This window comes from Argiope bruennichi, chromosome 10 (assembly GCF_947563725.1).
Source record: "Argiope bruennichi chromosome 10, qqArgBrue1.1, whole genome shotgun sequence".
NCBI classification, from domain to species: domain Eukaryota; kingdom Metazoa; phylum Arthropoda; class Arachnida; order Araneae; family Araneidae; genus Argiope; species Argiope bruennichi.
In genome coordinates this window covers 97,659,699-97,685,874 of record NC_079160.1, presented here as the reverse complement: position 1 = coordinate 97,685,874, position 26,176 = coordinate 97,659,699, and the positions used below count along the sequence as shown (strand labels likewise).

Here is a 26,176-nt window from a genome sequence, read left to right as displayed (position 1 = left end):
TCTTTTTTAAACTGGTGAATTAAAGGTAAAATAATATGATATTTTTGAAACAAAATATTATAATATAAAATTTTCTAATAACTTTAATGTCTTTGAGCTTCAGAGAGTTTTGCTGTAGATTCTTGATAACCTGGCATATTTAACCCGAAATACCTGTTGTGCTACTTACTAGATCTATTTTATATTAAAAAATAACTGGAAAATGCTATCAGAATAAATGAAAAACTTTATTACCATTGATTTTAAGCAAAATTATATGATTCCTTGCACTCGGATGGTGCATCTCACTCACCATTCAAGAAGGTGCATCATTTTTAAGTTTTATTTATTTATTTTTAAATTTTTATTTAAAAAAATAACTAAAAAATGATCAGAAGATGTAAATTAATTTATCGGTAAAATTCAAGCGAAAACTATATTAAATATTTTTTTTTTCATAGCAATAAGCAAGTTCTTGTACTAGCTGGTTACTTTTTTGAGAGCAAAGAGTTAGAAACAATCAAGCATTAAATTACAATTCGATTTTATAATTTGTTAAATTTTTAAAAAAAGACTTTGCCTGTCAGTAATTGTTTTGCTGACAGACAAAGTGTCTTTTGTACCATTTTAATTCTTAATTAAAGAACTGTTTTAAGAATATAAATTATTAATAAAGAGGAAAAAGTTAGTACGAAAAGTTTCTTCTTGATTGATACAAATTAAAACAAATAATTTCTTTCTTCAAATTAACAGAATACTGTTCCCTGGGCTACTTCGCTCACATAGCTCTAATTAAAGGGGGAGAAACCAATATACACTTTCTCATTTTATAAAAGATTCGAAAGTCATAGATTGGCTCACCGACCCGTCCACATAGAAAAAAAATCTGAATTTTCCGGACCGCCGCGACAGCAACACTGGTGGGAACTGTAGTTGATTTCTAAGGGCCATCACCGGTCACAGTGCAACCCTTCCCTAAGGAAGTATGTCCCGTCATAGATGGAAGGAGTCAGACCCCACCTTTACGTGTACCCACAGAGGTGGCGAGAACTAACCCCCATGCCGGAAGCTTCTCATCCTCAATTACGAGGTGCCTCCTCCCCCCCCCCTCCAGGGATATAAAATATTCAAAATCTATCGCGAACACTAGCAAACATTTTTATAATGCAATTCTATTATACACTCAAATTGACTAAAAACAATCGTCCCAAATCTTGCAAAGATTTAATTGAGACTTTCAAAGGAAATATTGATTGCATTGATTTATATAGTGAAATAAAAGCTATATATAGTGAATATTTTCCGAATGAGGGCAAGGGAATGTCGCCGAATGATTGAAACCGAATACCGACTACCGCTGTTTTCCAGGATTTCACTATTACATATATAAATTACACCATGACATAAATAAATTATTTAAAAATAATTTATTTGATATGTATCCAGATTTTATTATTATTCTGAACATTATTTTAGCCTCAACTATTATCTTAGAATTTGCCAAAAAATCTTTCTCGAGTCGGAAAATAATAAAAAAAAATATTGGTTGAGATGTAGCAGTGGAAAGCAATTTATCTTCTCAGACATTTTATCCATTGGATCCACCCCCCGGGGGGGGCACCTCGAAATGAGGATGAGATGCTTCCGGTATCGTGGTTGGATCTCGCCACCCTGGAGGGTACACAAATAGGTGGGGGATTTGACTCCTCCCATCGATGACGGGAGGTACTTCCTTCGGGGAGGGTTGTACCGTGGCCGGCGATGGCCATTAGTACTCAACCACATTCCTCCGAGTTTTGCTATTGCGGCGGTCCGGTCATTCAGTTTTATGGTTTAAATCCGTGTGCCTTTGTGGCGGGTCGGAGAGTCAGACGGCTGACTGAGTTTTCCATTGGATCCAAATTAATTAAAGATACTTTCGTCCTGATAATTTTAATGATATTATCAACGAATATGTTATTTGTTACAGAATCTGTAAGAAAATGAGACAAAAATAATCTATTCTACTAAATGTCATATCAAACTAATTTATAAACCGGCATTTTTAAATTTTTAAAAATAAGTTTTGTGATTAAGAGGTTAAAAAAATGTAAATAATAATTTTTTTTTATAATTTTGCGTGTATTTTTCTAATTCTTATTATACCAATTAGTGCATGGTGAAATGAAAAGCGAAATGCAATAAATTCTTATTTCGCTGAATCAAGTTTGTTTCGAGACCACGTTTTTTTTTTTTTTTTTTTTTTTTTTTTCGGGTCTCGTCATTAAGATCAGTTCGGCTTATCGTGTTATATTGAATACCGTCGTAATATCCCCCAATTATCTTCAAACTAAAGCTTTTTCTTACAACGTCTCAAGTTTTTTTCAGTTATGATATAAACTTATCATTTACTATTCTGACTTACGAGCAGGCTAGACGGTGTCCTGGCTTAGGGGGTAGCGCGCCTTTTTCGTAGTTTGGACGTACCGGGTTCGAGTCTTGGTTCGGGAATAGTTGTTCTTTACACTGTGTTCTATCTGCGGGGAGTGCGAAAAAGCCCCTATGTAAAAAGGGGTTGTGCAAGCGAGTGTGTGATTGTCAGCCTCATATAAGCTATAAGTCAGACTTTTGCCCCCAGGTGCTCCGGGGCCTTTATTCTCAGAAGCTACTGCATAAACTCAGCTTAAGGTGTATGTACACACTTGAAACTTCGAAAATCGTTCAAAATATCGATTTTTTTTATTGTTTAATAATGTTCTCTGATTTTTTAGCTTTCAAACGATATCAAGATGTTGCCAATATTCGAAATATTTCTCGAGTTATAATTATTTTTCTTGAGGTGCTTTCATTGAAAACTCTAGTTACGGTGTTTTTAAAACTCATTTTATGAAGAATGATATTTTTCCACTATGTTGCTTCATTCAAACAATCATAACTCAACAAGAAATGAACCAAATACAGTTATTTATATATCAAAATAATCTGTATGAAATAGTGGACGTTTTGTGCCTCTCTCAAAGTTATATTTATAGAAATAAATTTTTAATAGCTGTTTAAAAGTTAAAATGACACAAAAAATCTCACTTTTTCTATTCATTTTTGATGAAAACATTGTAAAAATAACTATATATTTTTATAACTTGATTGAGGCAGACAACATGAAGACTCATATTAGGCATCATTTCCAACTAGAATTGTGTGTCTGTACAAATTAGAATTTAAGATATCATGTTTCAAAAAATAGGCTAATTAGCTCATTAAATATTATGTAATTAATTAATAATTAGTTTAATATGGTTTTTTCTTGCTGAAATGAGTTTAAACATATATTAATAACCTACTGTGAAAAAACTGGATTTTTAAAGTTAAAATTTTAAAAAAAATCTTCGAGTGTGTACGTACACCTTAATATCACTAACTTCGCCAGTGGGCTTGTCTATGGCAAGTGCAATAATTAACAACTTGCTAGCGTGTTATATTTCTGAAAATACGAGGATATCAAAATTATGCATCTTTTGACCAAAAATATTAAGCGAATTAAACAAATATTAATTAACGAATAAATTCGCAATCAAACAGCATTGCTTGTATTTGGCAGGAAACGAAGTTCCTACATAATACAAATTTAAATATATGAATTTCTTTCTTCCCTATATAAATTTCCATATGATATCCTCGAAGAAATAAGGCAAATAAAATTTATACGTTGGGAACGATTACCAACAAATTTAATATGTTTACAAAAATCCCTATATAATATAAATTTAATACACATAATTTCTTTCTTCTCTATATAAATTTAGCTAAGAAAAATTTAAATTATAAGGGACAATATTGCCAAAATATTTAATATTTCTTCAAGAATTCCTGTGTAATATAAATTATATATATTATGTATAAATTTAAAAAAATACTATATATTATAAATTAATGTGTACATACACGCGCACTCATACGTATTTCATCATCCAAATAAGACAAAATTAAGCTGTGAGGGACCTTATACCTTCTCAAGAAGTCTGATAATTTCAGATGAAATTACCTCATATTTTAAATAATATTTATTTACATATCTTCACTTAACATACTAACATTGTAGAAAATTGTAACAAAATTATTTTGAGCCGGAGAATAATTTAAAAACGATATATATATACATGTATTTATGTATAAGTATAAGTATATTATATAGTATTTTTTTTAATTTATACATAAAAATAAGAAGAAAAAAAAACACCGGTAATATTATATGAGACAGAAAATTAATGATAACAATGTTGTTTCAATGTTGCCTTTCCCTAATTATTCCTTTTATTTTTCTAAGAATCCCCTTTATTAAAGAAACACTTAAACAAAATATAGATAATCAGGCAAAAGAAATGCCCTCAAATTTAAAGTGAAAAATTGCATCTTTGACATACTTGAATTAAGATGAAAAATTGATGAAGAAGTAGAAATAATTTAATTACAGACGGTGTCGTCTACATTCATATTTTTAAAGTAGACAGTACGAATGAACTAATTGAGTAGTAATTTCGGTACAATAGAAATATGGAGTGAATTACGCGTATCAAAAATTAATCAAAATAATCATCTAATTAGATCTCCAATATTTCTTTGTTATGAAACAACAAAGATTGTTAAGGAAAGCATTAGTATTCAAACAGTTGAACTTGATATGTTACCCCAAAAATAACAACTGTATGTTTAATGCAGTGCATCAATATTTTGATTTAAAAGCGGAAAAGATTCATTAAGATAACAATTGGGTCTCCCCAAAACTTTCTCGCATACTCTCGAATAAACTCGCCATGCCCGAGAATGTCTTATATGGCATTGGTGTGCAATAGTTACGAATATATTAACTTTTGGGGTGAATTTAACATTGTTTCTGAATCTATCGTGTCATCCTTGGCGAGTTATTTGGCGATTAACGCCTGACATACCGCCAATAATATCAGAAAATCATATTTGGGATTTAGATACGTTTTTCTCAACCGAACGAAACAATGATTTGACACAAAAGTGTATTTGCAGTCACAAAACAGCATACTAAAATTGTGAATTGCTTTTTTGAATGATCGCGTTTGCACGTTTTTGAAAATACAGACTGGCAGATGGACAGTCTCTTGTTGAATTTGGCTCATAATTTGATAGGACTATAGATGCGAAATGTGTGTACCAAATTATATCCATGTGGATTTTTTCGTTTTGTATTTATCATGGTAACTTATATTCTAACAGCCAGACATAAGAAATTCCTCTGAGCAAATTTTACTCAAAATTTGAATGAAATCTGCATATTTGGTGTAAAGACCGTATATCATATTTCAACCTTTTAATTGAAAGTGTTTTTGAGCTATCTTTGTCAGAGAAAGCCAGACGGACATTTTCCAAAAATGTATTGCTCTAACTGATGGAGTTCTAAAACGTGGATGAAAATCTAGAATCTGAATTTTTTTAACGATTACTAAACTTTCTATATACTATTTGTACGAGGAAGTAAAAAAACAGAAAGCTCTAGTGCAAATGAATATCAGTTTTCTTAAATAAAACTATATTTCAAAATATATTCTTAATTCATTGCTTTTCACTTTATAAAGTTTATTAATATGAATGAATATTTTAAAAAAAAATTTGGCGTACTTAATGTGATTGGTAGATATATTGGACAAAATATATAAGTTTTTATATATATTATAAAATCAACTTTTAAAAATGTTGTTGAAAAATTAAAAATTGAAATATTAAAAATGTTGTTGAAAAATTAAAAATTGAAATATTAAAAATGTTGTTGAAAAATTAAAAATTGAAATATTAAAAATGTTGTTTCGATTTTACTGTTGCTTCTTTTAATAGAATATTGAAAATAATAGTCTTTATTTCTTTTCTCTTGCAGTAATCCTATGACATCTTGTGAAGAAATTCCGAGTATTGATCTTTCTTTTTGGAAACAAAATTAGCCCACAGCCAGCACATCTTAAAATTTACAATGCAACGAATTGGGCGTATATGCTATTTGCAAAGCTCTATTTCAAGCAAAACTAAGTTTGTTGAAATACTTTAAAGTTAAACAAAAGATTTCCCAATGAAAACTAACAGCTTTATACTAAACTAATTTCTTTTAACAGAACAAAACTTCTGAGTCAAATACTTTCGTCCCAATATATTTTTGTATGCCTTTACTTTTTATAGTCAAATTCAGACATTTTGAAGTCAATTTAAGTAATTTCGAAGCCGCGAATCAAATTAAATTGCTCACATCTATTAACATATAACTACATGTTCCCTGGAACTATTTTATGACAACGTTATTTTTCTGTCTTATAATATACGTAATGGATTCCCAATTAACTTGACATTTTTCCTATCACTTTCAGTACATACTATTAGAATGGCGAGTTTTTGCAATTGGCTTTGCTCCTTGTAGTGAAACATAGACATAATGGAATTAATTCCTGATGCGTAATAAATCCAATGACGCAAGTCAATATGTAAATTATTTTTTTTTCTTTCTGTAGTCAAGATCTCTTTCCTCTTAAAAAATACTTAATGGATTCCATAATATAGTTGACATGTGCTGTATAAGCTTGAATGGATGGTATTGGAATTAAAATAGCAGATATCTGCAGATGCCGTTGTTTTTTATAATGAAGCATCGATTTAATGGAGTCAGCTCACATGATGTGACAGACGGAGGGCAAATGTAACGATACAAGTCAATTAATATCTAACTGCCCCTTTCTGTCTATAGTCCTGACCTCCTTCCTCTTGAAAAATACTTAATAGATTCCCTAACAAGTTGACATGTGCCATATTAGCTTGAATAGATGCTATTAAAATTATAATAGCAGCTTTATGCAGATGCCATTTTTTTGCAGTGAAACACTGAATTAATGAAGTTAATTCACATGATGTGACAGACGCATGGCAAGTCTAACGATACAAGTCAATTGATATCTCACTGCCCCTTTCTGTCTATAGTCCTGACCTCCTTCCTTTTGAAAAATACTTAATAGATTCCCTAACAAGTTGACATGTGCCATATTAGCTTGAATAGATGCTATTAGAATTATAATAGCAGCTTTATGCAGATGCAATTTTTTTGTAGTGAAACACTGAAATGGTTAATTCACATGATGTGACAGAGGCATGGCAAGTCTAAAGACTAACTGATTGATAAGTCGATTAATATTTAACTGCACTTTTTTTTCTAAAGTAACCATCTCTTTCCTCTTGAATAATACATAATGGATTCCATAATATAATTGACATGTGTTGTATTAACTTGAATAGATGCTATCAGAATTAAAATAGCAACTTTTTGTTGATGTCATTGTTCCTTGTAGTGAAACACTGACTTAATAAAGTTAATTCACATAATGTGACAGACGCATGGCAAGTCTAAAGACTAACTGATTGACAAGTCAATTAATATTTAACTGCACTTTCTTTTCTAAAGTCACCATCTCTTTCCTCTTGAATAATACATAATGGATTCCATAATATAGTTGACATGTGTTGTATAAACTTGAATAGATGCTATCAGAATTAAAATAGCAGCTTTATGCAGATGCCATTGTTCCTTGTAGTGAAACACTGACTTAATGAAGTCAATTCACATTAAGTGACAGACGCATGGAAAATCTAACGATTCAAGTTAATTAACATCTAACAGGGCATTTTCTTACACTATTACATAAAGTCATTCATCATCTCCTGAAATATGTAGTGGATTTCACAATATATTTGAGGTGAATAGAAGCATTGTGATTGGGTGAATTTTTTCTACTATGCAAGTTTAACCAACTGCTCATTATGTGATACAGTTTTACTTAAGAAACATCATGTAAAATAAAACGATAACGAGAAATATATAATTAATTCTTTTTAAAACTCGTGTAGACGTCGGTGTTCTATCAAAAATATTTATGATCAGTCTTTCGTATTCCTTGTCTGTGCCTTTTTTAACTTTCAAAAAAGTTTGAGAAATGACTAGTGTTCAGAAGTGAAATCTTAATATGTCAACGTGAAAAATAAGTTACTTATGCGGTCTTGATTCGTCCTCGGTAAATAAATCTCATTTTCCCTCTTATTTGCCGAAAAAGGCACATTTCTACTATAATTATATTAACATTACGCTAATAGAAGCAATCAATCTCATACTAATAAATGGAAGCAGACAAATCGGTATTCTTTCATCAGTTTGAATGGAGCAAAAATAATTAATTATGATTCTGTTGTCAAAATTTTGTTTTGCATAAAATTTGATTTACTCTGTACCATATATCTCACTATTTCTTCCATTATGAAGAAAATTCTGGAATCAAGAAAAAATTTAATAAAATATGTATCATAAAATTTTTATTTCTCTGTTATAGTTATTGATTAACTTGATAAGTAGAGGGAGTTCTGATATCCCCTTCTTTGTAATATTTTTCTTTAAAAGTGTTTTCTGTGTACTCATTAGAACAATTCATCAAAAATTCAATAATGTTGATTGAATCTTTGAAGATCAAGAATCGACAAGTTTTATCACAACTTTTATCGAAGCGATATATCCAGAAAGGTTTATTAAACTTGAAAGCTGTAGTTAATTTTAGATGAAATTTATCAGAATTAGAAGGGTTGTATCAACTCATCATCTGATCATTATGATGGTGAGTTATGATTGTTATAATATTCATCATGAGAAAAATTTCATGCGGTTCTGCAATACAATATTTATCTCATGAAGTTTTATTATGCATACATTCTAAGTATGCCATTTTTCATTTATAAAAATGAAGTTTTTATTTACTTTTTGTTTTAAATACTTACTACAGAAAAACAAACAAACAAACTCGGCACTTACAGATTACATTGTAAAATGAATATCAAGCACACAGGAAATCAAAGTTCTAAGTAGTAAACTATCAAAATATAAAATAAACATTTGCAATTTCACGGAAACATGTATTCAATGAAAAAACATTTAAAACATATTAAAAATGTAACATGTGTGAATTCAGAACCTTATAAATATAAAAAATAAACATATCAGAGATTTTAAAGCTATTACATAAATCTGAAAAACATTAAAACACATTAAGAATTTAAAAGCTGAATGTAATAAACTATAAAAGCAATTGAATATGTCAAATAAATGCATTATAAATATATGAAAATACGGAATTATACTATTATGAATGTATGAAATGCTAAAATCGTCAGGAAATCAAAATTTGAAAGTAATCTAGCATAAAAACGTTAAAAAAAATATGCAATTGGAATTTAAAACCTTTAATTATACAAACGCAAAACGACATATTAAAATTATCAAAATCATCAGAAAACTTGATGAATGCTTTATAAAATTTATGTAAAAGTAAATATACACATAATTAAATTTGCTAAGAACATTATATGATGCTGACGTTTGGTCGATGCAGTAAAATGAATACAACTTTAGGGTTAATCGTAATCAATCATAATATTGATGACTTTATTAATAAAAAAAGCATTATCAGAAAGATCAAGTTGGGATTCAAGCTAGAAATGCTAAATACTATAATGCTACTTTGAAAAACTGATTTTTAAGTGAAAATATTTTTTCAAAGCAAATAAAATGTATCTAAATAAATCTTCTCATCTTTAATGGGGCTCTAGCATCTTCCCGCCGCCTTTACGGTTGCCGATTCAATAAAAAGACGCAAACGCAACGCTTACTATAAAATAGAACAGAATAACTTTATTTTAAAAACAACAAGACATATATACATGGAAGCAGTTGCTAGGTAACGGTGCTGTTTAAAAACAACAAAACATATATACATAGAAACAATCACTAGGCAACGGCGCAGTTGGAAGCAATTATTCTACTCATTTCAGTTTCCAACACTGATATATTATGTGAATAAAAATGTTTATTTTTATAAAAGAAATACTGTATAAATTTAATCTGCACTTGCTCCAGAATTTCAATTTTATTTTTATATCAAGGATTCCAAATAAGGCTGCAATTTTCAAATTAAATTGAAAAACACTAAAACGCAAGGTTTTCAAAACCAACTCAGTAGAAAATTCTTTAATTAATTACTCTCATCCAAACAAAACGTATACCAAAATAAACTACATAGTTTTCTCTAAGGAATGAATTACAATCATAAGGTTATAATAATAAATAAAAATTTTAGAACCAGTAGAAGAATTTATCGTGAAATGTTTAGTAAATTTGTGACATTATTGTTCCAACAATTGGTTGTAAATTAAAAAAATATTACCTCAATCTAATTTCGTTTAGTTCATTCCCTAGAAAATAGTATAAAGACAAAGTCCACCAAATCTCATAGTAATATGATAATTATATTTTGAATTATTTGATTTGAAATGAGAAAAAATTAAGAAAAAAAATCAATTTTGAGAAAAATGCATTTAAAGTATACACTAACATGTTTTAATAATAAATTATATGTATACATATTTAAAATTCATAACATTTATAGGTTATACCTTTTTACTCCTCAGCATTTAATAATTTCCCTTTTTTAATCATTTTATTTTTTTTTCTGGCAAATTTTGTGTTTGGCAGTGAATGCTGGAGATTCCTATATTTTGTTTTTGTCGTACTCAGTAAATGCTTTAACTGCATTTGCACTTTTATACACTCCAATAACCTTAAGGATATTCAGTAATCCTATGAAACCTTCGTTAAAATGTATTACAGACATAAATGCCCCTAATCTGAGGGTTCGGAGCTCAACAAAGACGTCTTTAGATACAAATTTCCATAAAACACCGTAAAAACTCTCATTGGCATTTTTCATTTTGCAGTGCAAAAAATGTTCCGTATTTAAAACTAAATTTCTGTTTATACAAACTTGTAACATGTTTTTGGCCCTTTAAATCGGTACTTCCGGTTATTTAAATGTCCCCTTCCGGTTTACCGATCATTGCGAAAATATTAATATCTTGATTTCTAATTAATGTAGAGATAAAAGTAAACCTATTTTGGATAGCTCAAAGTCTGATCTATCCAATAAAATAATTTTTTTAATGTCATTTTTGGCGATAATTGATCTTTTCAACGTGTTCGGGTGCCTTAATGAAATTATCATCAAGATTCTGGCGGTTTTCGGAATGTTCGATTTTGTCACCAAATTCTTTACCCGGTTACTAAAAGATCGCCAAGATCGGGGGTCATTGATCAGGTATGCATTTGCCAATCATCAGATTCAACTTCCTTAATAAGAGAATTACTGCAATGGCAAGTAACATCACAAATTCGTAACAATACGTATAGAAGATATTTCTCCGATTTCTAAATTTAGAGAGAATCTTGCAAAAAAGCGATGATATCACATTTTATCATAAAGAAATTTTAATGAAGACATATCCGGCGTCCTGGCCTAGGGGGAGGGCGCCTTCCCCGTGATACAGGCGTTCCGGGTTCGAGTCCTGGTTCGGGTATGGTTGTTCTTTTGCTTGTGTTCTCTCTGTGATGTGCGTGAATGAGCCCCCCTGTAAAAAGGGGTTGTGCAAGCGAGTGTGTGTGTTCTATCTTCATTTGAGCTAGAAGTCAGACTTCTGCCCTCGGGTGCTCAGGGGTCTTTACCCTCAGAAGCTACTACGCAAAATTTGACTTAAAATAGTCACACGACAAAAAAATGAAGACATAAACGAGGCATAATGTATACACCATCATCATTTCAAAGTAATCACTTATATATTAATGGATGAATGTATGTAACACAGAATGAGGGAATGAACCAAAACTATCGACGCAGTGCTTAATAAGTTAAAAATTCCACCATTAAAATTTATTTTATTGCAACTGAGATTTGTATATGGATTTCGTCAAATTGTTCCATAAACTGTTGTTAATTGCAACAATCTTTTTATTTTTCATGTTTTACATTTCAGTTCAATAATCAAATTTCAGGTTATCATTTGTCAAGCGGTATTTTATCAGAAACATAAGATTTTAAAAGAATGTTTCTTGGGACCTTTTTTTTCCTATGAAAGATTTGGGGATTGCATTATTCTTAAGTAATGTGATTACTAAAATGTATCTCTATTAATAATAAAGAAGAATATGTGATTGTAAAGGGGGGGGGAACATTAGTAGAGATAATAACATTAACAGAGATAACATTAACAATAATAACATTAGTAGAGATTTTGGAGTTCTCTTGCGATAAATACCGAAAATATTACCACACACAACTGAGTCTTAAATCACTTTAAAATTTTAAAAAATAATCTTTTTTATGATAGCAATTATCATGCAATTCTTTCTGCACTTTGATATTTAAATTTTTTTTGTATATAATTTTAAACAATTGATTCCATTGTTATAAAAGAAATTCAAACCGTTTTCAATGTTTTTTTCAAACATTTAATCCAGTTTATTCCAGTGCTTAAAGATAAGGAAGAATAATTTTCCTAATTATCGAAACCCCCCGGGGGGCACCTCGAAATGAGGATGAGATGCTTCCGGCATGGTGGTTGGATCTCGCCACCCTGGAGGGTTCAGAAATAGGTGGGGGATCTGACTCCTCCCATCGATGACGGGACGTACTTCCTTCGGGTAGGGTTGTACCGTGGCCGGTGATGGCCCTTAGGACTCAACCACAGTTCCCGCCAGTGTTGCTGTTGCGGAGGTCCAGTCATTCAGTTTTTATGGTTTAAATCCGTGGGCCTTCGTGGCGGGTCGGAGAGTTAGATGGCTGACTTTCCTAATTATCGAAGGGGTTTATGTGATAAATAAGAAAAGAAAAATACATTGCAATGAAAGGCAACGTGCAATTAAAATATAAATTACTCAGATGATTAAATTTTCAATAGCTCTGTGATCTTATCATGAGACTCTATTCTATTAGGAAGGTTCGTATACATTATAAACTGAACAGTGTAAAGATATTAGAATAGAGAGCTTAAATGTCTGTTACAAATCGATGCTTGAAAATATTTTGAAGAAGAAATTATTCTTCCAAGTTATGCAAAAGAGATACTAATGATCTCGAGGAATCAGTTGACGTTTGCTACATATACTCATTGGGCACTGTTAAGCGAATTTTTTCAATATCAAAAGTTAATATTGCTGAATTCACAACAGTATTTGAATGCTCCCGCAACTTTATGCTCTTGATACTTCAAAGAAGCTCATATTTCGGATTCAAGCAAAAGAGATACTAATGATCTCGAGGAATCAGTTGACGTTCGCTAGATATACTCCTTGGACACTGTTAAGTACAGCCATTTTAACAAATTTTTTCAATATCAAAAGTTAATATTGCTGTATTCACAACAGTATTTGAATGCTCCCGCAACTTTATGCTCTTGATACTTCAAAGAAGCTCATATTTCGGATTCAAGCAAAAGAGATACTAATGATCTCGAGGAATAAGTTGACGTTCGCTAGATATACTCCTTGGACACTGTTAAGTACAGCCATTTTAACAAATTTTTTCAATATCAAAAGTTAATATTCCTGTATTCACAACAGTATTTGAATGCTCCCGCAACTTTATGCTCTTGATACTTCAAAGAAGCTCATATTTCGGATTCAAGCAAAAGAGATACTAATGATCTCGAGGAATCAGTTGACGTTCGCTAGATATACTCCTTGGACACTGTTAAGTACAGCCATTTTAACAAATTTTTTCAATATCAAAAGTTAATATTGCTGTATTCACAACAGTATTTGAATGCTCCCGCAACTTTATGCTCTTGATACTTCAAAGAAGCTCATATTTCGGATTCAAGCAAAAGAGATACTAATGATCTCGAGGAATCAGTTGACGTTCGCTAGATATACTCCTTGGACACTGTTAAGTACAGCCATTTTAACAAATTTTTTCAATATCAAAAGTTAATATTGCTGAATTGACAACTGGATTTGAATGCTCCCGCAACTTCATGCTCTTGACACTTCAAAGAAGCTCCTATTTCAGATTCAAGCATGCTCATGAAACTTAGTTGGCAGGTTAAGATTTAAGACAACTGAACTCGCTCATGATTCGCTGAACAGAATGCTCATGATACATCAAAGATGCTCATTTTACATATTCAAAAAATTTCATGACATTTCGTTAATTCTCATAAATTATGATTATTCAGGATCTTAAGTTGTTACTAACCTTCTTAGATTATTGAATTCAGGCATGTAAGAGAAAATTCATGAAACTGCGTGATCATGATCCTTCATGAGTGCTCCTGTTTCACATATAACTTTGTTCATAAAATTCTTTGAGAGAAAGGATGAAAGCATTGATGTAAATGATATTTTCCCCAAATACTTAATATAGAGATGACTCGAATTTTTTTGCTACTAATCAGTAATTAATGGATGAATCAATAATAAACAGCTTTAAGCTGAAAAGAAAAAATAAGTCCATTTATAATTAAATGGACTTATTTTTTCAAAACGTCCAATGGCACTTCATACCCAGACAAATGCAAGAAATTTTCTAAAAATAATAACGATGAATGTGTGTATAGGCTCTCTACAGGCCAAATGTTTGACCTATATCTATCAAATTTAAAATATTATCTTGGTGGTTGAGAGTATCCAAATCGGAGCAAACTGTTTGAAATTTTAATCAATTATAAATTAAATTGCAATCTGGTGTTTACCTTCAATAATTTCCTTCAATAATAAATATGATTGCTTAAACATTCATTTTACATCAAAATTTTTTCCAAAATTTAAAAAATGTTTTTAATGATATTAGTATAATAATTGTATAGATTTGAAATGCATCTTGACATTTTTTTTAAAGTCTGTGTTTTTTAATCTAATTTCCGAATTTGCAATATTACATTGCAGTCTGAAACTCAAAACATTTTCATCGTTTCATTAAATAGCTGATCATGTGATATTCTACCATTGCTGAAAGCTAAGGAAGAAGAATTTCTACTTTTTCGTATACGTGGTACAAAGAAAGTATTGTAATCGTCAAAAAATACGAACTCGAGATTTCCAAGAATCTCCACGTTTCAGACCAACCTGAGTTCAAAAAACACATGTTTGGAAAATGTCCGTCTGTCTGTGACCAATATAACTCAAAAACGCTTTTATCTAGATGATAATTGATTTGTATGAAATTAGTTATGTGATCTTTACAACAAATTTGTGGATTTCTATGAAATTTTGAGCAAAATCCGTACAGAGGAAGTCCGTTGTCCTGTTGCTCGAATGTAATTTAGCAAAATAACTAAAAACCGAAGACAGCTAGGTTGATAAGATTCGGTACACATATTTAACATCTGTAGTGTATTCACACATCAAATTTTGAACCAAATCCAAGGAGAAAATGGATTTGTTCGGTCTGCACTTCCAGAAACATATAAATGAGATAACTTTAAATTACATCGAGTTAAATATATTAAATTTGATAAGGGATTTTGTAGCTACAAATGTAGATTTATTTGGACAAATTTTGCTTTCAATCGCTTAAGAAAAATGTATTGTATCTAAAACACAGATTAGATTTTTGGATGTTACTTACTGCATGTCAGGATAACTCGCCAAAGCTGATACGGTAGATTCCATAAAATAGTTAAATTCAACCCAAAGGTTAATATTTCTTAACTATTGTACGCCATTACCCTGCAAGGCGTTATGTGGTATAACACCTTTTCATAAACCACACGAGAAAGTTGTGAAGAGACCCCTCCTACTGACTTTTTATGAAGTTAAAATACCGGGAAATTTGGAAGATATTGAAATCGTCCATTTACAATTTTGATAGAGATGTGATGTCATGGGGCTGACTTTATTAAGAAGATTTATGTACATAAAGGATGGAACGTAAGTAATATTGTTGAAAACCATACTGCTTTAATGTCTAACAATTATATTGTTCATGATATGCAGCAATATCTAAATGATTTAATTGAAAGGAAATATAACCAATGAACCAGTTACCGAACCAATCTGACGACAGAGCTGGTCGTAAAAAGATATTAGCCTATAAATTAATGTGAATTCATAATTTTTTATGTAATTTATTTTAAAAATCATTTTTTTTGGTATATAAAATGTTAAAAAAAATGTACTATTATACTTTTTATTTTGTACACTCTAAATAATGGAATGTAAAAAGGTGAATATTATATAAACTCGTGGAATCGAAATGGCCAGGTGTCTTTATACAGGTGACTTTTTTTTATGAAAAGTAAAGCCGATTGTTTTATGAGACACTTTTAGACATGTACCAACTTTAAGTTAAAAAGAGAGTTTGTAGCAATATTCCGTGGACTCCAAATCGCAAAGAAAAGATGATCCATTTTTCGTACATAAATCTGTTTATGTTTATTGCCACTTTTCGAATAGTGGTATCATCGCATCTGTTTCATAGTTTAATTCAAAATCCTGGGAAAGGAGTGAATTTTTATGGAAATATACAAAACAATCGTGAGTACAATTTAATTTATTATCTTGAAATGACGATCAAACATATCATACTTATTGTCGTAAAAATACGATCAAAATTTCTTTATGATTATAATAAAAAAATTAATATATTTTAATTAAAAAATATCTGGAAAAAATTAAATTTTTCTGGAAGATTGCTTAATATACAATATTTTAAATATCGAATAGAAAGGTCATTTCGGATGTGGATAATGTTTAGTAAAATTATTAATTTCCATATTTCTTATGCTAATTATTATTCATACATTTGGAAGCAGATTTTTTTAAACAAATTATAAAAATTAGAGCAAAACTTTACTTTGAACATCATTGAATTGAATATACTGTGAGTGAGCCGTATGTGGCTACTGTTTAATTCGTTAGAAATAGTAATTGTTTATATTAATTAATTAACTTTCAATTGTCTTTGTTGAGTAAATTGATATTTATGATAACGTCAATAAAAAATGTACACTTATATTAGTTCTGTTCATCTTCTAATTGTACACTACCTTTTCTAAAAATGTAATTTTACTCTATTGCTCCTCACGCAAACAGTTTAGATATCAAGCAGAATCATTCTTCCTTAGCTTTCAATAATGAAAGGAAATCACGTGATTTAATATCTGATGTAAATACGAAAGTTTTCATTTCATGACAACACTAAAATAATTTGTTGAGAATTTTTTTAAAAATCGTCCTAAGTAAGGGGAAAAAAATTGCTCGCCAATTAAACTACCATCATTTGGAAGTTAATTTTTTTAAATTTGAAAATTGCTTTAAACTTATTTCTTGCTATGAAATTTATTAAGTTATTGGATTCAAACTATCAAATTGAACTTAATTTTCAATTAATTGAATGTTATTTATTTTTTTAAAAAATCGCTATGAAATGACATTTTTATCTTCCATAGAATATCTATAGAGAATTTCCTTGTTCTAAATCAAAAAATGTGCCCTAAAGCACACAAACACACACACACACGCACACACTCACATATACACACACACGCGCGCACGCATGCAGACACCTGTGCACGTTTAAATACACATACAAAAAGGCACGAAATGATCACCAATAGTCATCTGAATGCTGTAATCAATAATTATAACTTTGATTAATCAACAAGTAAGTGAGATTTTTTTACTTTCAATCCACCCCCAATATTTCACTATTAAAAAATATATTTAAAATGATTAGCAAATCCAACAGCAAAACCAAACAACTATTTCCCCCATCACAAAGGCTGAAGTGATTTTGCCAGTTTTTATATCATTCACAAATAATGTCTCCAATTGTTGTATGAGTTACATATCAAATAATATTTTTCTCTCAATAATTTCATTTCTAAGACCTATTTCAAAAACACTATTTCACTGTCCAAGCTCTATCTTAATAGATCTCGCAAGTCACAGATAAAAATCATGCTTTGCATTGATTTTGCCAATTTTTATTTCGCGTGAAAGCACAATAAGTTATCAAGAATTGCATTCGCTTTGGCTTTCAATTTCGAGATACAGGGAAAAGTAGAACTTAAAGACAGCTCTCGACGTCAATCACTGGACCGATTTCGACAATTTTCATTTCAAATACTTTGCTACTTCTCAACTGCAAATAATCTGTCAGAATATTCTGGCATCATTATATAGTCATAATTTAAAAGAATTCTTTCATTTATTTTGATAAGATATATTTCATGAAAATGTATCGGCATGAGTATATTCTTGCCATTAATATGGTAGCAGAAAACATCTCATGAAAATTAGTTTAGTGATGTCAGAAAGCTTTGATTAACTACATCTTATAACAACTCAAGTTAATAAAAGAATACCTACAGTAAATAAAAGTTGTGCAACAAAAAATGAGAGAAAATTCTGATTGGCTAGTTATACTACAAAGTTTCAAAAATGTGAAATTGGAGATAAACTGGGCGAAATTGTCCCAGTAGTTGAGGCTACTGGCTGTGCTAAAGTTTTATTTTGCAATATCTCTTAACACGTGAAGAAACGAAGTAAGCAATTATTAATAGCATATCGTAAGTCATAAGCATTCTTTAAAAATTGGTTTTTTTTTTTTTTCGAAATTGGTGAAGAACTTTGCCCACTTGTTTCTCTTTTGAAATGGTGCTGTTAGATTTTCTTAAACATGCGTATTAACTTCATCCTCGTGATTAAGGTCTAAAACCCATCGTTAAAGATAAAACGCTAATAATTTCTTCTGTAACTATAATTTCGCCAATGACATGTGATTAGAAATATTCTAATAAAATTACTAGAAAAATGCGAGAAAGTTTAGATAAGACCACCCCTCTAATTTACAGTAAGTGTACTTGAAGACGTCTTGTAGTATGCGAACGGCTGACAATATTTGATCTCTATGTCTGGCTACTATTCATGCTAAGTTGTTGTTAACATATAGCTACAAATGGTGCCAATATTTAACTTTTCGACAATAGGCACCAATATTTAATCTCTTTGATGACTGTCACCATGCTAACGAATAAATTCGCATTGTAGTAATGAAATAAAGTAACTCAATTTTACAAATCAAAGACAAACCTAAAGCATATTGTCTTTCGTATATAGAAAGCTACGATTTCATACTCTTTAAACTCTTGCAAGACAGAAGTGAACCAAAAATTTAAAACGTGCAATGCATTCGACGCTTATCTTGATAAATATCGGGAACTATTTCAATCTCACACTTGAGTCTTGATCTCCCTGTCTGATTTTATATTTAATCACAATTGTTTCTCAAATATCATAGCTTATTGCCCGACATTGTACAATATTGTGCAATGTTGTATTATTCAATATTTAACAATATTCCGAATATGGTTTAATACCATACATTATATAAGGATACCACAAGGGTTAAAAAACAGTAATCTTTTGATTTGTAAGCTGCAGACCTCGAAGGATGTTAAGTACATTAAATACTCTGAACCCTCTCCGAAATCCCGGAAATGATGTTCGAAGTATTTCGTTATATCGCATTTTGAGACACTCCACAGTCAATATATTAAAAAAATTATATTTCTCATGTGACTTTAATTTTATGTGAATTCGGTTTTCAGTGAGCCAGTCTGAGAGTTTTTATTGTACATTTTTATTTAACTCGACTTGTTGCATGCTTATAATGATAGATAACTGCAAACGAATTTTCATACTTCTTGTAATATTTTATACACTTCTGTATTTCCTATGCTAAATACTGTTTTATTATTTTTTTGCACTAAATCATGAGCCAATGGATACATATAATTGCATTTTGATTCCATAGCACTGGCGCCATCTATAGGATGTTTTAAAAATATTCGACTTCAAACTTCCATTAATCTTACAATAATGAATTTTAAATTAAAAACAAAATGAAGATAATAATTAGAATTTTTTTAAAAAAATATTGATTTATGCACACACATATATATATACATGTTTTTTTAAAAAAATATTTTAATACTTAATTTTTTTTTCATATAGCTGCAATGGGAGTTTATAATGGAATGAGTTCCGAAGACAGTTCCAGTGGTTTCGATCAATTTGACTGCTTAGACAGGTATAATATAGTCTCTTAAGTACTAAATGCTACCAAAAACCAAAATGCAGATATAATAGCATGTGTGTCTATAATTTTTTCTCTGATATTCATGGAATATGCTACAATTGTCTTAAGTAAATATTTTTGTATTTTGAATATTTTTGCATATAATATGAACAGTCTTTTTGAAAAATAAAGAAAAAAAATGGGATATGATTTAAATTAATTTTGAAAAATAATAGGCATTCAAATTTAGCTTTCAATATTTTTCTAGCTAGAACAATATTCGAAACTAAAATTACCCTTAAAAACATAATAAATTTTACAATATCTCTGCAGCTTTTTCATAATATTATACGGCATTGAATCCAACAATGTCATAATAATATCGTGCAATAGTTTTATTCGTGTAAAATTGTTAACAAAATGCATTTATTTTTGAATATCAGAGAGCATGATTTAAAGAAATATGAATATCATTTATTAATTTTTTGTGGATTTCGCATTACATACAATAAGGTGGTGATTAATATTTGATAATTCTTTATACTTAATAATATAGTAAAAAGTTACAAGAAATTAAAAAAAATTCTTTGAAGTTAGTTTATAAATTTAATTTTAATAGAAATAAAAGTCATCGCAGTTATGAACGCAGATGTATGTGCGTTCCACATCATTCCTAAGCAACTGAACAGAATTCAACAAAATTTTACTTATTTATTATATAAAATATGAGTAAGAAAGCTGACAGTGTTTGAAAGCAAACAATTAATTAAATATTCAGTTAATTAGAACATAACTTACTACCCCCTTTTTTTAAAAAAAAAATTATGTTTCATTTTAATTAGTCTTTTGATAATGCTTTTGTTGAACTTAAAGTAGTTATTGAAACTTATTTAAAACTTGGATTCAGTGAATCGTTCAAACAGAAACATTCTTTCTTATGCTTCATCAGATTTGGGAATAAATAGCTTCCAGTATAATGGTGTTCTCGCTGCCTTGGTGAGTACGAAAATGGTGTGGTGTCGACTATCCCATTTCGTGTAGGACTTGCCTCCTTCGGGAGGGGCTATGGTCCTTTTGGACTCAACCATAATTCCCACTTATGCTGTCAAAACGTTCCGGCTCCTTCAGAGTTTTACATGCCTGTCCTCAAGAGGGTGCGGAGTAGTTATTTGCGATTATGTTTCAGCATCTGTAAACAATAACATAATAAATACTTATAATTTATTGTGAAAATTAGCTATCGTCGGATTTTTAAAATCGTCTGGCTCAATTGATATTATCATTTTAATAAAAAGAAAAGGCTGAAAGACGATAGAGATTTTAGACGAAAAAGGATATTTTGTATTATAATATTTTATACAAAAGTAGATTTTATGTTAAAAACATTCCACATGAAAGGATTTTAATCCCAAGCAATTCATGATATATCATGAAGCATTTTAGTAAATTTGTTAATGCTGCAGGAACTCAGAAAACAATTAGCTTAGAGTGTGAGTGGCGATAGGGGGAATCAAAATTATTATCTTTTTGCTTTAAAATGTATCTTTGGAATTGCTAAGTTTTGGAGGGGGAAAAAAAGGTATTCAGATGGTCTATAATATCTTCAATTGGCGAAATGTCACTCTGGCAATAGTAGATATGCATCGGTATATAAACTCGGAACTTAAAATATCACCATGGCAATACAAATATAATCAGACGAGCTACACATTGTTCAGAATTGTAGATTTTTTGCTGTTGAGGAAGATGGAATGTTTAGATACAGTCTCTAAGATCGTAAACAGTATAAACTTCATTTGCCATTGAGATTTGAAACAGTATGGTAAGCATCAGTATACGAATTCGGAAGTTACGTGTTTACACTGAATGCTTCATTTTCCATTGAGAGTTGAAACAGTATGGTATGCATCAGTAAATGAATTTGGAAGTTACGTGTTTACACTTAATGCTTCATTTGCCATTGATATTTGAAGTAGTATGGTATGCATCAGTATTCGAATTCGGAAGTTGCGTGTTTACACTTAATGCTTCATTTGCCATTGATATTTGAAGTAGTATGGTATGTATCAGTATTCGAATTCGGAAGTTACGTGTTTACACTTAATGCTTCATTTGCCATTGATATTTGAAGTAGTATGGTATGCATCAGTATACGAATTCGGAAATTACGTGTTTACACTTAATGCAAGGGTGATGAAAATAGAAGCAGATGAAAAGTTCGATCAAAGATACACTGTTGATCTGGTATCTACTTGGGATTTATTCACGTACTGTAAATAAATCTTAATAGAAGTATTAGAAGAATAAGTAGATAAAAGAAACTACTATAAAACAGGTACAAAATTAGCGAATCATCGAACGTTTCTATCCTGTAACCAGTAGTTTTATCAAAAGGGATCTTCCAGTGCTACACACATGAAGGATGGTCTATTTTTAATTATTATTTTTATTTATTTGGTCTATTTTTCCCCTTTTAAATCTGTTCTCTTACATTTGGATTGATAATCTCCAATCTCGATATAAATACAAAATCTTTGATAACTATTATATAATTGATACCATACATTTATGTATCCGTTTTTCCTACTTAAACAAAACAAAAATCTTTAACTTACTTAATCATTTTTTTTCACTTACGATTCATGCTGTTTACGTTTATTTCTATTTTATGACACTGTTGGCTCTTTTTTGCCATTTGAGGTTTTTACAGTTTAATTTTCATTTCAAGTTTGTTCATTATGATTGATTAGATGTGTTTTTACGGATTTGCTGCAGGTTGATATTTTCCAATTTACTTTTATCATTTCTTTTTCATTTTTTTGTTTTGTTTTGTTACCATTCAAACATTTTATTTATGGCATTGCACACTCATCATGAATATTAGACATCGTAGTTGAAACTGCTTTTATCAAACTGTTATTTTAGGAAGCTATGAACATTAAACAAGAAATCGAAACTTATATCGATTGGAATTGACTGCAATAACATAATGTAAGGAGTAAAGGAAGTTTCAGTATTTTCGACGGCAGTTTATAGAATTTACTGTAAATGATGTCATATCACTGATTCTCCGACCAGCCTGAAGGCACCCGGATAAAAAATACTGAATGACCAAACCGCCATAACAGCAATACTGGCAGGAACTGTGGCTGAGTCCTAAGGGCCATCACCGGCCACGGTACAATCCTTCTGTAAGGAAGTACATCCTGTCATCGATGGGAGGAGCCAGACTCCCATCTTTTTGTGTACCCTCCAGGGTAGGGAGAACAACAAAGACCATGGCGGAAGCTTGAGGTGCATCCATGCAAAATAATTTTTGTGTATTTATAAGCATTTGAACACAAAACAATATTCATACTCAATACAATATTTGTGGGATAAAATTTTTTATCTTACATTACGAGATATTCATAAATGAATATCCCAATTTTGCAGGGCTATTAAAAGAAAACACACAAAGTATAATCTTCTTCATCATCAAAAAAAAAAAAAAAAACAGTTGAACGTCTAAATTCAATTCAGTTATAAATGTTCAAATCGAGCCTTTCCAAGAAGACAAAAGATTTTGAAACTGTATGATAACTCATTCCACATTTTTTTTTTTTTTTTTTGCATGATTTCTGAGAAAGACTTTTAAATACTGTAGAAGGCATGTAAGGTGACAGTCGACTTCCTTTCTGGGGATGAATGCTTATAACTTTTTCAAATTTAAACTTTTTACTGCTATTTTTGATTTTCGATGAATAATAGGATTGCCCTTTGTTTCTGCTATTTTTGATCTCCAATGAAAAACAAGATTTTACATTGTTTGTTTTTCTCGTAGAAAGTTACAAAGTTGGTATAATAGGAACTCTGATTAAAAGTAACTTCGGAAATGTAATATACTGGGGGGGGATACCAGTTAAGCGATACACATAATTTGCGACATAATACTGTGAATGTTATGCTGAGAATGGCAATATAAAACGGAAATGAAAATATCGCCAATTTAAAATTTTTCTACATAATGGAATACCACATTGAACATCTGTTGCAGCTCTTGATTAGTTTGAAAATCCAGATCTCAGAAAGCTCCGAGTAGAACAGATGCCTGAGTCCCCATTTGAAGTCATCGCCATCCTGTCATGGAACTTCTTCATATGTTGAAACCAATGAAAATCTGATGGTTCCAAAACCGGGCTATTTACCAGCAAGTTCCCAGCTCCTTAAAGTACAACTGCAAAGATTTGTTTGGGAAGTTGGACTTAAAATCCTCAGATTTTTGGACCCATCATTCTGTTACACGTTTCATTCTGACGATGACCTAATATGACAGTACGGCAGTGGCGCTTTCTGTACCTGACGGCGTTCTATGAATCCCGGAATTTCAAACAGATCTAGCGTTTAGATTAGAGAACATATCTACCAATTTATTACTTTTCTACGCCAGTGACGGTTATGTCGAAAAGTAATATATTGCCAATGCTTTTATTTCTATTTCATAAAGGTATTGTATGCATTTTTTGTTTCAAAATTACGTGTGTTTCTTATTTATATACTCTTGTAATTTGTGAACGTTTATTTAAAGACACTCATCATGTATGTAAATTCATCGATTTTAATAGGTATGTATTCCATTTTTGTGAAATCAAATGATACGTAAAAAACTTACAGAATCTCCCTTTCTTTCAATCAAATAAAAAATATAACAAGCAATAAAAAAAAACTGGAAATAATGCGAGGATATGCTCTCTACTGGTGATCAGAAAGAACGAAAAACAGTAAAATTTATATAATAAACGAAATTTTAAAGAAATGTGTGCACTTATATGTGTATGATCATTGACAAATAAAATCTTTTGATTTAATAAATGTAACTTGATTTGAAATTGAATCATTAAATATCAGCAATAAAAAATTTTTACTGATAAAAATTTCTAAATATCGGAAAATAGATACAGGGTCTAACACAGCCGAAGTCCCTTCAATAACTGCAATTTTATAGATTTTAACCGATGAAAGCAATAAAAAAAAATTGATGAAAAAAGGAAAAAAATTATTTGGAATTAAATGATGTTCAAGAAAAAACTAGTTATCTTTCTTGATACAAAAAGTTCGGAAATTCTAGAAAATGCTCAGCAAATAAAAGTTCTAATAAAATGAAAAATTGTATGATAAAATAACAATAACAATTGTCGATAACACAACAATTTTGAAGATCCAATTTCTCAAAATAAAGCCCCAATATCAGGATGGAATTGAGATAGATAAATGAAATTTGCCACATGTACCTGCACGGTTTAAAGATGGTGCCTAATCCTATATCAATGAATAAGAATGGCGTTAGTAACATCACTACGAACATGCAAATCGTATTCAATGAGTACATGATAAAAATCTTCATAAACGTTTTTTATATTCTTGACTTCGTGCTTTTGAATTTATTTTGAGGTAAGAATGCGTTTAAAGAAATTTAAGTTAGTATTATTATACTACTGGTTTTGAAAGAGAGCGGATAATAGGGCTATGGGGAAACGGGTTTTCTTTTCGAGAGGTCACAGAAAGACGTTGCATGGATGTATCCACTTATAATGATTATTATCAGCAGAAGTAACGGAAAGATACGGTCTAGAGACAGATGTCCATGCATAAAGAAAAGTTCGTGGAATGGCTAAAGTCATCGTACTGCATCTGCAGAGGAAATTCGAACTTTGTTGTTTTTTTTTGTTTGCAAATAATAAAACAATCGATTACTTCAGGGACCGTTAGTTGCAAAAGCTTCAACCATATATAAGTTAGAAGGAGACCAGTTGAAGACTTGCTGCAATTTAAGCTGTTGGTACCGTAGATACGCTGCATTTACAGTTATAATGAACAATTTATTAAGACAGCAGGAGAAGTCTTGTCATTATCTCACCTATCTTGATAACCATTTATATAACCTGATTGATGATTGAACCTATTGAGGTGCAATTTCTTTCTCTCTTAAGTCTCATGGGCAAGAAAGATCCATTGGGTTATGCCCCTGCTGTCATAAAGCATGCCTTACAAAGCATCAATGAGCTGTCTTGGACAGCGAAGTTACTAGATCTTTTTGCAATCAAGCACGTATGAGAAAATCAAGGAAATGTTCAATCAAGCAAGTATATTACTGGATAAATCCAGCATCATTTACAACAAGCACAGACCATAGCTTATTTCACCGACCAAATACGACAAGCAAAGAATTCCATCCCATAGAACGACATGTGACACCTGTACTACACATATAGAACGAATGTGGACAGGCAAAT

General features: G+C 30.6%; 2 protein-coding genes across 2 annotated transcripts in view; both read left to right on the top strand.

Moving 5' to 3' along the window:
- Nucleotides 1-6,460, top strand: part of LOC129989477 (peroxidase-like) — a 48,828-nt gene extending 42,368 nt beyond the window's left edge. Inside the window, exon 13 of the mRNA XM_056098039.1 lies at nucleotides 5,858-6,460. Within this exon, the coding sequence (XP_055954014.1) occupies nucleotides 5,858-5,921 (64 nt within the window). The 3' untranslated portion in view covers nucleotides 5,922-6,460. The remainder of the gene's footprint in view (nucleotides 1-5,857) is intronic.
- A 9,733-nt stretch (nucleotides 6,461-16,193) lies between these two features.
- The window catches only part of LOC129988940 (peroxidase-like), a 46,757-nt gene continuing 36,774 nt past the window's right edge, over nucleotides 16,194-26,176 (top strand). The window contains exons 1-2 of the mRNA XM_056097225.1: nucleotides 16,194-16,357; nucleotides 19,841-19,916. Of these exons, the coding sequence (XP_055953200.1) occupies nucleotides 16,222-16,357; nucleotides 19,841-19,916 (212 nt within the window). The 5' untranslated portion in view covers nucleotides 16,194-16,221. The remainder of the gene's footprint in view (nucleotides 16,358-19,840; nucleotides 19,917-26,176) is intronic.